The following is a 14,664-nucleotide window of genomic DNA, read 5'->3' on the forward strand; positions in this document are numbered from 1 at the left end:
AGCTCAGGATGGTGTATCCTCCAGATTCTGAAGTTCTTGGCTCTTTGGGAGGAAGTGCAGAAGATGCTGGACAAGCATGGGATAGAGGAAGTGGTGCGTCTGTCTCCGGGGTTTTACAGTCACATCTTCTTGATGCCCATGGCGTCAGGAGGTTGGAGACCCGTGATCGACTTATCCACCTTGAATCACTTCATCAGGAAGACACAGTTCAAGATGGAGACCCCCTGTTCAGTGTTGGCAGCTGCGAGGGAAGGTGACTTCTCTCAGGGACAAGGTCTTTAAGTTCAAAGTCCTGTGCTTCGGGCTGATCACAACCTCTCAAGCGTTCACAAGGGTCTTCTCTCTCGTATGATGGTTGGGCCCATGCTCAGGGGATCCGTTTGCTGAGGTACCTCGACAATTGGTTGGTCTCGGCAGGTTCCAGGGAAAAGCTGCTGCAGGACAAAGATCGTCTGCTTTGGTTTTGTCTGGAGCTGGGCATTGTGGTCAACCACAAAAAGCCAAACCTCGCACCCAGTCAAAGGACTCTCTACCTGGGCATGGTCATTAATACGGCAGTTGAAAGAGTTTTCCTGTTGGATCAGAGGTTGTTGAAGTTGCGAGTGGTGGCACGAGACTTCCTCTCGGAACCACATCAGCCAGCTCATCAGTGGCAGGTTCTTCTGGGAGTTTTGTCTTCCCTGGAGAAGCTGGTCCCCCATGAGCATCTTCATCTTTGGTCTCTACAATGGAGACTGGGGGAATTCTGGTCTCTGACGGGGGACTCACCCCTGTTAAAGGTTCCTCTGTCTCTGGAAGTGAGAGAAGACCTTCGTTGGTGGTTGGACGACCGAAATCTTTTGAAGGGTGTCCCTCTGCATTCTCTCCCACCGGACTTCCTTCTGTTTTCAGACGCCTCCCATGCAGGTTTGGGGTCTCATTTAGGCAGCCTTATTGCCCCAGGCATTTGGAGTTTGGAAGACAAACAGCAGCATATCAACATCTTGGAGTTGAAGGCAGCCTTCTTGGGTCTGAAGGAGTTTCGGGAGAAAGTATATGGTCATTCTGTTGTTCTCATGTCGGACAACACCACGGTGGTCGCTTGTGAACAAGCAGGGAGGCCTGGTTTCATGTCATTTTCATGCCTTGACTGTTGAGGTTCACCAGTGGGCGGTCAGCAATTCGGTAGAGCTCTCAGCCAGGTATGTCCCAGGCAAACGGATTGTGGCCGCAGACAAACTCGGTCATTGGGACCAGATCCTAGGCACAGAGTGGTCCCTTCATCAGATAGTAGCAGACAAGTTCTTCCAGGTTTGGGGGAGACCCATGCTGGACCTTTTTGCGACTCTGTTCAACAGGAAACTGGAGATATTCTGTTCAGTGGTTCCAGATCCTTTAGTTAGCTGAGGACCCATTCCAACACCCCTGGGACAACCTGGAGGTGTATGCCTTCCCTCCGTTTTGTTTGATCCATCAGGTTCTGAACAGGCTGATGAGTTCGCAGGGTCTCTGGATGACTTTGGTAGCCCCTCTGTAGCCTCAGGCAGAATGGTTTCCAGATCTGCTGTCGTTGTTGTCGGAGGTTCTGAGGGAATTTCCCCCTTGGCAGCAGCACCTGCGTCAGCCACATGCGGAAAGGTTCCACCTGCCAGTAGAATCCCTGTCTCTTCACGGTTGGAGGCTATCAAGTATCTCCTTCAAGAGAGAGGCTTTTCTAGGTGAACAGCAGGTCATATGTCCAGCAGTCTCAGAAGGTTGACCTCTGCGGTTTACCAAGGTGAATGGGTGATCTACTGTGATTGGTGTTGTAAACAGGGTTTTCCAACACTCACAACCTCTATTCAGCGAATAGCAGACTTTTTAACCTTCCTCAGAGATGAGAAACGTTTGTCTGTTTCTGCCATTAGAGGCGACAGGGCGGCCCTGAGTTTAGTGTTATGCCTTAGGTATCGACATCTCCCTGTCTTGGGAACTTTCCTTGCTAGTTAAGGGGTTTGAGCAGTCGAGTTCTCCTAGGGAGCTCAAGCCTCCAACATGGGATGTTTCCTTGGTTCTCAAGATCTTCCCTAAAGGTCCATGTGAGCCTTTGCGTCGCTCATCTGACAGGAACTTGATGTTAAAGACAGTTTTTCTCCTGGCCTTGGCATCTTCGAAGAGGGTAGGAGAGCTCCTCGGTCTGAGCTATGATATGAAGCACACAAGGGGTTGGGGGTCGGTGTCCTTCGAATTTGTCCCGGAATTCGTGGCCAAGACCCAAAATCCCTCTGTGCACAATGATAGGTTCACTTCATTTTCCATTCCATCACTGAATGACTTTGTGGGTGGTAATGCTCAAGAGCTTTTGTTGTGTCCTGTCCGGACCCTGTGTTAATATCTTAAAAAGACTTGGGACTTTTGGCCAGGCTGCTGCAGACTTTTTGTTAGCACATACAAAGAAAAAGAACTTGGCTGTACATAGAATACTGAGCACTGGTACTTGGTTACGCCAGTCCTTATTCACCTCTTTCTATCTTGAGGATGTTGCCCACAGATCTACGGACACGTTTTCCCTGGGTCCTGTGGTGGCTGCCCAACAGGTTGTGTAACTCATAGTTGCCCTTAACAGGGCACTTTTGTATCTCCCCTAAGATGACTGTGTGGATGAGAGAATGAATGAGTTGGCTGGTCTCTTTCTTTCTTTTGTACCTTTCCTTCTTCCTTCAGGCGGGTTAAGGAATAGACACATCATTTGCTGGACTGGTCTGATACAGGTGAGTAAGGTAGTCATACTGATAGTGTGGGTGCTTGGTATACAAATATCCAACCCTCTATTCAGTAGCATATCCTCCACTCCACTCCTTGGCAAGGGGGGAGTTTGGAGCAGTAACAAACCCTGGTGTGTTGGTTTGCCATTGGACAGTCAAAGTTTCTCTTTGCTTCCCTATACAGTGATTCTCCCACGTATCATTGTACGTCACTTAGTGTCTGGGTAGTTAGATGTCAGTTTATCTAGCTTCTCACGGGTTTCAGTCCCTCTCCGGAAGTTATTTCTTCTGGAGCTAGACTGGTGGGTAGGCCCCCAGCTGGTTTAGGATGTCTGTACCTCCCTCCAAGTACAAGTCTATCCTATTGTTAAGACCGAAGGTTTGTTCGCGTATGAACAAATGACAAATTTTCTAAGACAATTTGTATTTTTCATAGCTACAAACGTGAGGTCTTAACATTGTACTGCCCACCTCTAGCCGCCCCTCTGTCTGCTAAGAGAAGTCCGAGTTGGGAAAGACTGACACGGTGGCGTAAGTGTGTGGTCCTTGGCCACTCTTCACCCAATATACGCATGTTTTGCCAGATCTCACAAGATTCCTTGCTTTCATCTATGATTTAACCAGATCCAGCTAGGCGCTAGAAATTATCCTATTGGTAAGACCTCAGGTTTGTAGCTAAGAAAAATACAAATTGTCTTAACGAGATTTGTCTTTTTTTTTTTCAATCTATGTGGCACTGATATTCTAGTCTTGCAAATTCAAGGAAATCTTTTGTTTTAATATTCAGGATCATTTGGTACCAAAAATACAATGCCAGATAAATGTAAATTATTAATTTCTTTGGCTCTCTAAAAGCTTAATTTTTTCTGAGCCAGTGATGATCCGAAAATGAGAAACTTTTCTCTTAACTTTGTAGATGCAATAGGAATTTTATGTTAATGATATTAGTTGCCAGTAATATTACGGTTCCAGGCAGACATTACTAATTAGTGTAAATCATTATCTTTACCTCAAAAGTTCTTTATTTTTTCCAGATGTAGTTAATATTGATATCAGTACAGTGCTTAGTTGTGCAGGTGCAAAAGTATTTTTTGCTATTCCCTTGAAATTGCAGTTCTAGGTAAATTTGGATCATTCATTCTTTCCTTCATCATATAAACACCTAAGTTTAATTTTCACATGATTCTTTCAAGACTGAAGGCCTGTAATTGTGTAAAATGAACTGTTTCAGTGTTATTGAGATTCGTCAGCTGGTATTTATAGTATAGGAGACAAATGAGTGTAAGCTACAGTGATATGTAATTATTAGAGTACTACATTATACTGGATACTACTGTAGATTTATACATATCCATACTTGATATGTTTAGATTTTATATTTCCAGGCTTTGATTGTCATCTCAAAACATTTTATTAAAATATGATTTCTGTATTTACAGGCATTTCAAGGAAAAGATAAGGTTGTAGCTCAGCAGCTGCAAGAAGCAGAGAAGTTTGTGAAAAAGTTTATTGAGGACACAAAGGTAGAAGATGAGTTGGTTGTATGCACAATCTTAGGAGGAGACTTCAACTGTGATAATATGTCACCAGGTGTGTGTATGCCTGTACTTTCATTTATGGATATTTATCATGTGATACACATAGTATTTAAAAATTCTTTATGTACAGTTAGATGTAACAGTATGTACATCTGAGAGCACCAAGCTTTAAAATTTTCTTGACAAAACTTTTAAATTTAAATTCACCTATATTTTTGTACATAGTACATTAGACATGTACTGTACTTGAAATTTTTTACTGTGTTGGCCAGCCTATAAAACAAACTTTAAGAATGATACCGACCTGAAATGACCCTGTCTCCAATAGGCTAATGTCACCAATGAGAGGCTTTTAGCTAATGGTCAGGATACAAATATTTACTTTTTGTTAGTAATACTAGTATTTTAAAACAGTTTGTATTGTGCAAAGTAATGTAAGACTTTTTGCACATTTATTGGACATGTAAAATAATGTCTGGGCTTGAAGGTGTTAGTCAAATTTCAGAATATTTCAGCAAACATAACCCATAGAAAACTGGTACTTTTTTTTAGTCACAGCCACTTCTCACTTAGATATGTACAACTTTATTTTACAAAGTTTTTTATTCACAACAAGGTTTAGGTTGACTGTTCAACAACATATTTACTTAATTTATGACATATTTAGGCAATAATGAATACTGAGGTGACGCCAGTGGCATCTCTGTCAGAGGGAAGCGAAGCAGAGGGCTCCAAGTTCTGAGCGAACGCTGCCGCTGAAGCAGGGCTGATAACTGAAGAGCCTGTAAATAAACATAACATACTCTCTCCCTCAGGAAAGAAGATTTCTGTCCTGAGAGAGGGAAAAAGAATCATATTTATGTGAGAATGGAGAGAAAGATGGGATTGAGCTGTACTGAGCTGTACAACCCATGCCCCACTCCCACCAAAATGACTGAAAGAGATGAGATGAGACAATCATGACTGGGCCTGCAAGCAGACGGGAAGATTGCAATCGTACGCCATTAAAATTTGTGTTGGAAGAAGTGTGGGAATGTACTCGTATGCTAGACAGCCGAATCCTAGGATAAAAACTGTCTGCAACATGAACCCCTACATCACGAACATCCCAAAACACACACATTCTGAAAGACTAAAGCATTACTAAGTTGACAGAAAATGGGTAAGAAGATAAAAAGAAAGATGCATAAAATATTAATGTCAATAAAAATGTTTTCAAATTATCTTCAATATAACTTGAGTGTATGAATGAACGGTATCATCATCATCGCCATAGGTATTATTCAGATCTGTGAAGTGTATTCTGAATGATCAGTATCATCATTGCCATAGGTTTTATTCAGATCTGTGAAGTGTATTCTGAAGGCTTCTGGTCAGCCAGTAGCTAAGACGGAAGGCTCCACCTCACGCGTTTGTGACTTCATAGCGCAGTGTGTATGAATGATTGGTATGATCAGCATCATCATATTTATTATTCAGATCTGTGAGGTGTATTCTGATCATCCGCATCATGTATGCATCTGTCTAGAAGTTGAAGAGGAAGACCTATTTTCTCAAAACTAAAAAGCTTGTCCTTAAGTTAAAGACGAAGAAAAGAGCAACTTCCATTATGGCAGCAGTCGACACCTTGAAATCCGTCATTGCTGAACATGAAGTAAGAATTTTTTTTTTGTCTAGGTTAACTTGATTTGACTAACTTTGGTATTTGATAATTTATTTTTTTTTCTATTTTTGAAATAGATTTTGAGGAAAATGATTAGAGAGAGAGAGAGAGAGAGAGAGAGAGAGAGAGAGAGAGAGAGAGAGAGAGACCTTACCTTACCTTACCTTACAGACCTTACAGTTCGTTCGGGTTACCCCAGGTCCCTCAGTGTGAGGCGCCTCTAATGTCTACCAGAGAGTTGCTAGTACATCTTCCGGTATATTTTGCATCTTCCAATCTTGGATGGTCTGGGATGCAGTTTAGATATTTGTCGAGCTTATTCTTAAACACATCTACGCTCACTCCTGATATATTCCTCAGATGAGCTGGCAACGCATTGAATAGACGCTGCATTATCGATGCTGGTGCGTAGTGGATTAATGTCCTGTGTGCTTTCCTTATTTTTCCTGGTATAGTTTTGGGCACTATTAATCTACCTCTGCTTGCTCTTTCTGATATTTTTAGTTCCATGATATTTTCTGTTATTCCTTCTATCTGTTTCCATGCCTGAATTATCATGTAGTGTTCTCTTCTCCTTTCTAGACTATATAATTTCAAGGATTGTAGTCTTTCCCAGTAGTCTAGGTCCTTAACTTCTTCTATTCTAGCTGTAAAGGACCTTTGTACACTCTCTATTTGTGCAATATCCTTTTGATAGTGTGGGTACCATATCATATTGCAATATTCAAGTGGACTACGAACATATGTTTTATAAAGCATAATCATGTGTTCAGCTTTTCTTGTTTTGAAGTGCCGTAACAACATTCCCATTTTTGCTTTACATTTTGCCAAAAGAATTGCTATTTGATCATTGCATAACATGTTCCTATTCATCATCACACCAAGGTCTTTAACTGCTTCCTTATTTGTGATTGTCTCATTATTAGGTCCCCTATATGCATATAGCTTTCCTTCTCTGTCTCCATAATTTATTGATTCAAATTTATCAGAGTTAAATACCATCCTATTTTCCTCTGCCCAATCATATACTTTGTTAAGGTCTCTTTGTAGAGCGTTCCTATCTTCATCACAAGTAATTTCTCTACTTATTCTTGTGTCATCAGCGAAACTACTCACTACCGAATCCTTAACATTACTGTCTATGTCTTCAATCATAATAACAAACAATATTGCAGCTAGCACCGTACCTTGTGGCACACCGGATATTACCTTGACTTCATCCGATTTCTCATCGTTTGCAATAACTATCTGTTTTCTGTTGTGTAAAAATTCTTTTAACCATCTTCCTACTTTATCTACGATATTGTGTTTTCTAATTTTCTTCGCTAATATATTATGGTCTACTTTGTCAAAAGCTTTTGCAAAGTCTAGATAAACCACATCTGTTTCATTTCCGCTTTTCATATTTTTGAATATGTTCTCACGGTGGACTAACAGTTGGGTTTGTGTACTTTTTCCGGGTACGAAACCGTGTTGTCCTTTATTAAACAAATTATTTTTTATTAAATGTTTCATAATATTTTTCTTCATTACCCTTTCATACACTTTCATAATATGTGATGTTAGACTCACAGGCCTATAATTACTTGCCTCTAGTCTTGATCCACTTTTGAAAGTAGGGGTGATATATGCTAATTTGTGCTCATCATAAATCTTGCCTGTATCTACACTTTGTCTTAATAATATTGCAAGTGGCTTTGCGATAGAATGAACTACTTTCTTTAACAAAATAGCAGGAATTCCATCAGGCCCTGCAGCAGCTCCATTTTTAATTTCATTAATAGCCTGCACAATATCAGCTTCATTAATATCTATGTCAGCTAAATATTCACTATTTTCGTCCCTTACTTCTATATCATTATCTTCATTATCTATTCTAGGGGTGAATTCTCTCTTATATCGTTCTGCCAGTATGTTGCAAATTTCCTTTTTTCATTCGTTAATCTCCCTTCAATTCTCAGAGGGCCTATTTCTATTCTTCTTTTATTCATCTTCTTCGCATATGAGTATAATAGTTTGTTTTGGGGTTTTTGCTTGATATTTAATAGGGTTTTTTCTTCCAAGTCCCGTTTTTCATTTTCTTTTGATTGTATAATCTTTTGTTCTGCATTTTCTATCTTACTTTTTAGTTCTATAACTTTCCATGCATTTTTTTCTTTTGCAAGACCTTTTTTCCACTTTCTGATTTTCTGGAACAAGATCCTTCTGTCTCTTGGTATGCATGAATGATGTTTACTTTTCTTCTTCGGTATATATTTATCCACTATTTTCTCCAATATTTTATATAATATCTCCGTATTTACCCTTATGTCATCACTTACGAAAATGTTATCCCAATCTTTGTTTAATTCTTCATTTATTTCTGACCATTTTATATTTTTACTGTAGAAGTTGTATTTTCCATATCCTTCCCACTTTTTCATTTCTTGCTTATTATTTCTTTAACATAATTCATCTCGTTCACAAATACTAGGTCTAAAGTATTTTCCTTTCTTGTTGGCAGGTGATTTATTTGTTGAATGTTGTATTCTAGTAGCATATCTAGTAGCTTTTCAAATTGCCTCTTATCTTCTGCACTACTATTACTCTCTTTTTTATATGTATAAGTACAACCACAATCTCCTATTCGTTCTTTCCATTCTACGAAAGGAAAGTTGAAGTCACCAGATAGGAGAATAGTCCAGTCCTTGTGATTTCTACATATATCATCCAATTTTTCAATTATTAAGTCAAACTCTTTAGTATTAGGAGGTCTATATATTACTATGTTCATTAATTTTTCAGATTCAAATTCTACCGGGGGGGAGGCAGTGTTTGCGCGTGGGAGTTTTCACCATCCTGGGTGTAATTTTAAACCTTTTCAAGTTATTAAAACCTATTTAATGTTTTATTTATCCATAAGAACAATTTCATATTAGAAAAAATTACAGTACAGTACATACATAGAAAGTGTTGAAAATGGGTAGTATAAAAAAGTTTGACTGGGTAAGTTGCCATTTGCCTTGGCCCTAATGGAATTATTCCCATAAGGTATGTGTATCAAAATCTGTGATTTTCCAGTTCTGCGAGGCTGTGGATCAACCAAATTTTCGCATAATTGGGTCCTTACAGTACATATGGCATAATGTCGCGATTAACCATGTCAGTAAATGATAAGAGAGAAGTATGAACCATAAAGGAATGAACTTTGGTCAGCTATTATATATAATAATAATAATAATACTAATAGTAATAATATAATAATAATAATAATACCTAAATCCAGACTGTAAGGATTACATTTGGAAACATCAGGAGGGAGTTTGGGATAGAAAAATATGCCCTGGTCAACACAAAAAAAAGGCAAAGTGACAAGGACTGAAGGGATAAAGCTACCAGATGGGAATATCATCAAATACTTAGATGAGACAAGGTACAAATACCTGAGAATAAAACACCAAGAGATAAAGGACATGATCAGGAAAAAATAGTATATGCAGAGAATTAAGATGACACTGAAGTCAACATTCAACGCCAGAAATATGATGAAAGCAGGGCCTGTACAGGACAAAACAAAAGCTCTTGAGCATCATCACTCACAAAGTCATTCAGTGATGGAATGGAAATGGAAGTGAACTTATCATCGTGCACAGAAGGATTTTGGGTCTTTGCCATGAATTCTGGGACAAATTCAAAGGACACCAACCCCCAACACCTGGTGTGCTTCACATCATAGCTCAGACCGAGGAGCTCTCCTACCCTCTTCGAAGATGCCAAGGCCAGGAGAAAAACTGTGTTGAGCATCAAGTTCCTGTCAGATGAGCGACGCAAAGGCTCATATGGACCTTAGTGAAGCTCTTGAGAACCAAGGAAACATCCCATGTTGGAGGCTTGAGCTCCCTAGGAGAACTCGACTGCTCAAACCCCTTAACTAGTAAGGAAAGTTCCCAAGACAGGGAGATGTTGATACCTAAGGCATAACACTTAAACTCAGGGCAGCCCTGTCGCCTCTAATGGCAGAAACGGACAAATGTTTCTCATCTCTGAGGAAGGTTAAAAAGTCTGCTATTCGCTGAATAGAGGTTGTGAGTGGCGAAAAACCCCGTTTACGATACCAATCACAGTAGATCGCCCATTTGCCCATCTGAGACTGCTGGACATATGCCCTGCTGTTCTCTGAGAAAAGCCTCTTGCTCGGAGGAAATGCTTGAAAGCCTCCAACCATAAAGAGACAGGAATTTTACTGACTGGTGGAACCTTTCTGTATGCGGTTGACACGATGTCGCCAAGGGGGAATTTCCCTCGGAACCTCCGACAACGACGATAGCAGATCTGGAAACCATTTTGCCTGAGGCCACAGAGGGTCTACCAAAGTCATCCAGAGACCCTGTTCAGAACTTGACGGATCAAACAAAACAGAGAGAAAGCATATACCTCCAGGTTGTCCCAGGGATGTTGGAACGTGTCCTCCGCTAACGCTAAAGGATCTGGAACCTCTGAACAGAATATCTGCAGTTTCCTATTGAACCAAGTTGCAAAAAGGTCCAACATGGGTCTCCCCCAAACCTGGAAGAGCCTGTCTGCTACTACCTGATGAAGGGACCACTCTGTGCCTAGGATCTGATCCCAACGACTGAGTTTGTCTGCGACGACATTCCGTTTGCCTGGGATATTCCTGGCTGAGAGCTCTACCGAATTGCTGACGGCCCAGTGGTGAACCTCAACTGTCATGCGTGAAGTTGTGAAACCAGACCTCCCTGCTTGTTCACATAGGCAACAACCATCATGTTGTCCAACATGAGAACAACAGAATGACCATATACTTTCTCCCGAAACTCCTTCAGACCCAGGAAGGCTGCCTTCAACTCCCAAGATGTTGATATGCTGCTGTTTGTCCTCCAAACACCTGAGGCAATGAGGCCACCTAAACGAGCTCCCCAACCTGCAAGGGAGGCATCTGAAAACAGGAGGAAGCCCAGTGGGAGAGAATGCAGAGGGACACCCTTCAAAAGATTTCAGTCGTCCAACCACCAACAAAGGTCTTCTCTCACTTCGAGGGACAGAGGAACCTGCAATGGTTGAGTCCCCCGCCAGAGACCAGAATTCCCCCAGTCTTTATTGTAGAGACTGAAGATGAAGACGCTCATAAGCGACCAGCTTCTCCAGGGAAGACAAAACTCCCAGAAGAACCTGCCACTGATGAGCTGACTGATGTGGTTCTGACAGAAAGTTGCGTGCCACCACTTGCGACTTCTCCAACCTCTGGTCCGATCGGAAAACTCTTGCAACCTCCATATCGATGACCATGCCCAGGTAGAGAATCCTTTGACTGGGTACGAGGTTTGACTTTTTGTGGTTGACCACGATGCCCAGTTCCAGACAAAACCAAAGCAGGCAATTTCTGTCCTGCAGCAGCTTTTCCCTGGAACCTGCCAAGACCAACCAATCGTTGAGGTACAGCAAACTGATTCCCTGAGCATGGGCCCAACTTGAGACAAGAGAGAAGACCCTTGTGAACACTTGAGGGGCTGTGGTCAGCCAGAAGCACAGGACTTTGAACTCGTAGACCTTGTCTCTGAGAGAGAAGCAATGATTAGGGATCTGGAAGTATGCGTCCCTCAAGTCTATCGAAAGCATGAAGTCTCCTTCCCTCACAACTGCTTGTCTTCCTGATGAAGTGATTCAAGGTGGATAAGTCGATCACAGGTCTCCAACCTCCAGACGCCTTGGGCACCAAGCAGATGTGACTCTAAAACCCCGGAGACGGATGCACGACTTCCTCTATCGCATGCTTGTCCAGCATCTCCTGCACTTCCTCCTGAAGAGCCAAGAACTTCAGAGAATCTGGAGGATACGCCCTCCTGGGCTGTGGCTTGTCCGAGAGAGGAGGAGAGAAGTCGAATGGCAGAAGATACCCCACCCGAAGGACATCTACTACCCACTTCTCCGCCCCATAACTGCCACTTGGCCCAATGGCCCGCCAGGGACCTCCCCACCTGTGGCACAGGAGAGGGAGAGACGCCTAACCTACCGACGACCGCCTTTACCTCTACCCCTTGGGCCCCTTCTTGGCTTAAAGGAATGGGAGCGAAAGGGACGTTGGTCATCTGACCTAGGCTGGAACGAACGGGGAGGCCTTGCCAAAACCGAACTCCTCAACGGCCTAACAGGCGACAATCTTCGTGACTGCTGCTGGGCAGGGGGAGGAGGAGGAGGAGCCGAACATCTCCGAGGATGAGACTCCAATTTAGACACAGCCTGGTGCACTAATCTGTCCTTGGTGTCAGCCCAGCACTGGTCTATCGCATCCTCCAGCTCAGTCCAAGGGAACAGAAATTGAGACTCCAACAGATCTCCATTCCTCAGTGCCAGCAACGACTCGGTCAACCGATCTTTCCATCCTGGATAAAGCTGCATCTCTTCTAACCAGGAGAAAGTTAGCCCATAAATTAACACTGAGGTGAGCCATATACGGAAATGCCTTGCCTCCGGACAGCAACAAACTGGCAAGAGAGGAAGCACTCACCAACCCCTCTGGGAACCTGCAAGAGGCTGTCTTGGCAATGAACGTAGACCAGAAGTCCAGCCAAGAAGCCATCTGCAACATGGAAGCTGCCATTGATTCCAACGCTGAGTCATCCTGTGGAGACAAGGATGGAGCCACCAACCTAATCTGCTCCAAAGTCAATCCCGGCTTCAGACAAATGACGTCCGGGTTAAGATGACGCAACATAATAAAAGCTGAGTTCGTAGCATAGTACAGTGGTCCTCCCGTATTCACGGGGGATGTGTACCAGACCCCCCCCGTGAATAGTTAGAACCCACGAATGTTTGGAACCCCTATAAAAATGCTAAAAACAGCCTATTTTGTTAGTTAAAACTCAAGAAAAACCCACTAAAAATGTTCCTACATGGTTTTTTTAATAGTTTTATCACAAAAAGTGCATTTTATGATGAAAATCATCAAAAAAACCAATAATTTGTGGATATTTATCATAGAAAAATACCGCGAATGCACGAATTTTCCGCAAATAATGCAGGGAAACGTTCCCAAGAGAAATCTGTAAATGTGTGAGTCCACAAATCTGGAGAACGCGAATACGGGGGGTCCACTGTACTTCCTATGCCTCATGAAGGGCGGGGGTAGCAGCTTGGCAGAGCCCCTAGATCGAAACAAACCATCCCGATCTGAAACAGAGGCGTTAACGTTATGCAAGACCGACTGGACGTGCCCCGACAAGGGAAGTTAAAACGATGACTTGGGATCCTGCGTTGCTCTCAGCAAGGCTTCCAAGTAGGAAGGAGTGTAAGACGACTGAGCCTGAGTCCTACTCTCCAAATTGTTGAATCTACGAATAAGGTCGACAACTTCTGTAAAGGAAGACAAAAACTCTTGCGTTTCTTCCTCCTCCTCCTCCAGCAACGGAGAATGACAACGAGAAAGGTGTGTAGGCTTATCTAACACTCCTTCCTCGTTTAAATTAACGGAAGAACCAGCAGCCAAACAGCCCGAAACACCGACTAACCTGTCTGGGCTGGATCCAAGCGCCAACTCCCGCGACGAACCATCCACAACACTAGGGACATCACTATGCACTCTCCCAACAGATGCCACTCTAACATGGCCGTGAACGGGCGCGAGTGTGGCAGATGGACGGACATGTGCTGGTGAGGAATCCCGAACACTCGAGATAGAATGAGAATCCCTTGGAGTTGAACTCCTTGAAGTACCAGGGAGAGGGGCAGGCAAACACTCCTGCTGCACCAACGCCATGCTCACAACCTTCGACCTCTTGACAGGCACCTTAAGATCCTTACAGCAACAAATAGGCCCTGGAGAAGGAGATGTGGGAGCACCTGCAACACGTGCACGAATGAGGGAGGTTGCAACACGCTGGCGACTTGATGCAGAGGACAAAGCAACCACTGCAGATTACACAGGGGAAGATAGACTAATACTCTCCGCAACACCAACACTTTCAGGAACAGGGCGTGTTGCTCCTCACTCGCAGACGAAGAAAGGGCAAAGTCCTTAGCCTTCTAAGGACATGGCGGAGATGGGGGAGAAGGAGAGGAAGACAGCTTTTGCTCCTTACACAATCTCTACGTAGGAGGCAAGGGGGATGCAACACGTTTGCTTCCAGTCCTCCCAGCCAATATGGCAGCCAACTTATCTTCTAAAACAGAGTCTAATCTCTTAAGAACCGCTTGGCATAAAGCCTCAGACGGATCAGCAAGAGTAAGGTCCAACAACATGAAGGGAGATGCAGGGAACTGGATGGCAGAGATGATGTCACGGCGGCAAATGATGATGACACAGACGAGCGAGGCGGCGCAGCGGAGACAACTGGGAGTGATGTCATCGACAGAAGTGACGTCATAAGCGGCGATGACGTCACGGCTTCCCCTCGATCCGAACAGGAAGTAGACACCACTGACTGAGGGATACAAAATGACTGAACCTGTGATGTCATGGCTTCCCCTCGATCCGAACGGGAAGCAGACGCCACAGACTGAGGGATACAAAATGACTGAACCTGTGACGTCACTAGCGGGGCTGACACCATGGGGTCCCTCTGACTTGAAGAAGCGGCAATCGTCACTGGGCGAGCAATACAAAATGGCTGACCTCGGCTACCCAAAAAGATGAGCCCAGGAGGAGGGGGGAGGGCCTGGACAGCATGAGGAGTGGGGTAGCGAGCATCCATGAAGTGCATCAGCAAACCCTCCAAGGACAGTGAACCTTGTAGCCAAAGAGTCC

General features: G+C 43.3%; 1 protein-coding gene across 1 annotated transcript in view; it reads left to right on the forward strand.

Moving 5' to 3' along the window:
- The window catches only part of LOC135216683 (sphingomyelin phosphodiesterase 5-like), a 382,932-nt gene that overhangs the window by 357,403 nt on the left and 10,865 nt on the right, over positions 1 to 14,664 (forward strand). Inside the window, exon 8 of the mRNA XM_064252090.1 lies at positions 4,163 to 4,313. Coding sequence (XP_064108160.1) covers positions 4,163 to 4,313 — 151 coding nt within the window. The remainder of the gene's footprint in view (positions 1 to 4,162; positions 4,314 to 14,664) is intronic.

This window comes from Macrobrachium nipponense, chromosome 6, assembly GCF_015104395.2.
Source record: "Macrobrachium nipponense isolate FS-2020 chromosome 6, ASM1510439v2, whole genome shotgun sequence".
Lineage (NCBI taxonomy): Eukaryota > Metazoa > Arthropoda > Malacostraca > Decapoda > Palaemonidae > Macrobrachium > Macrobrachium nipponense.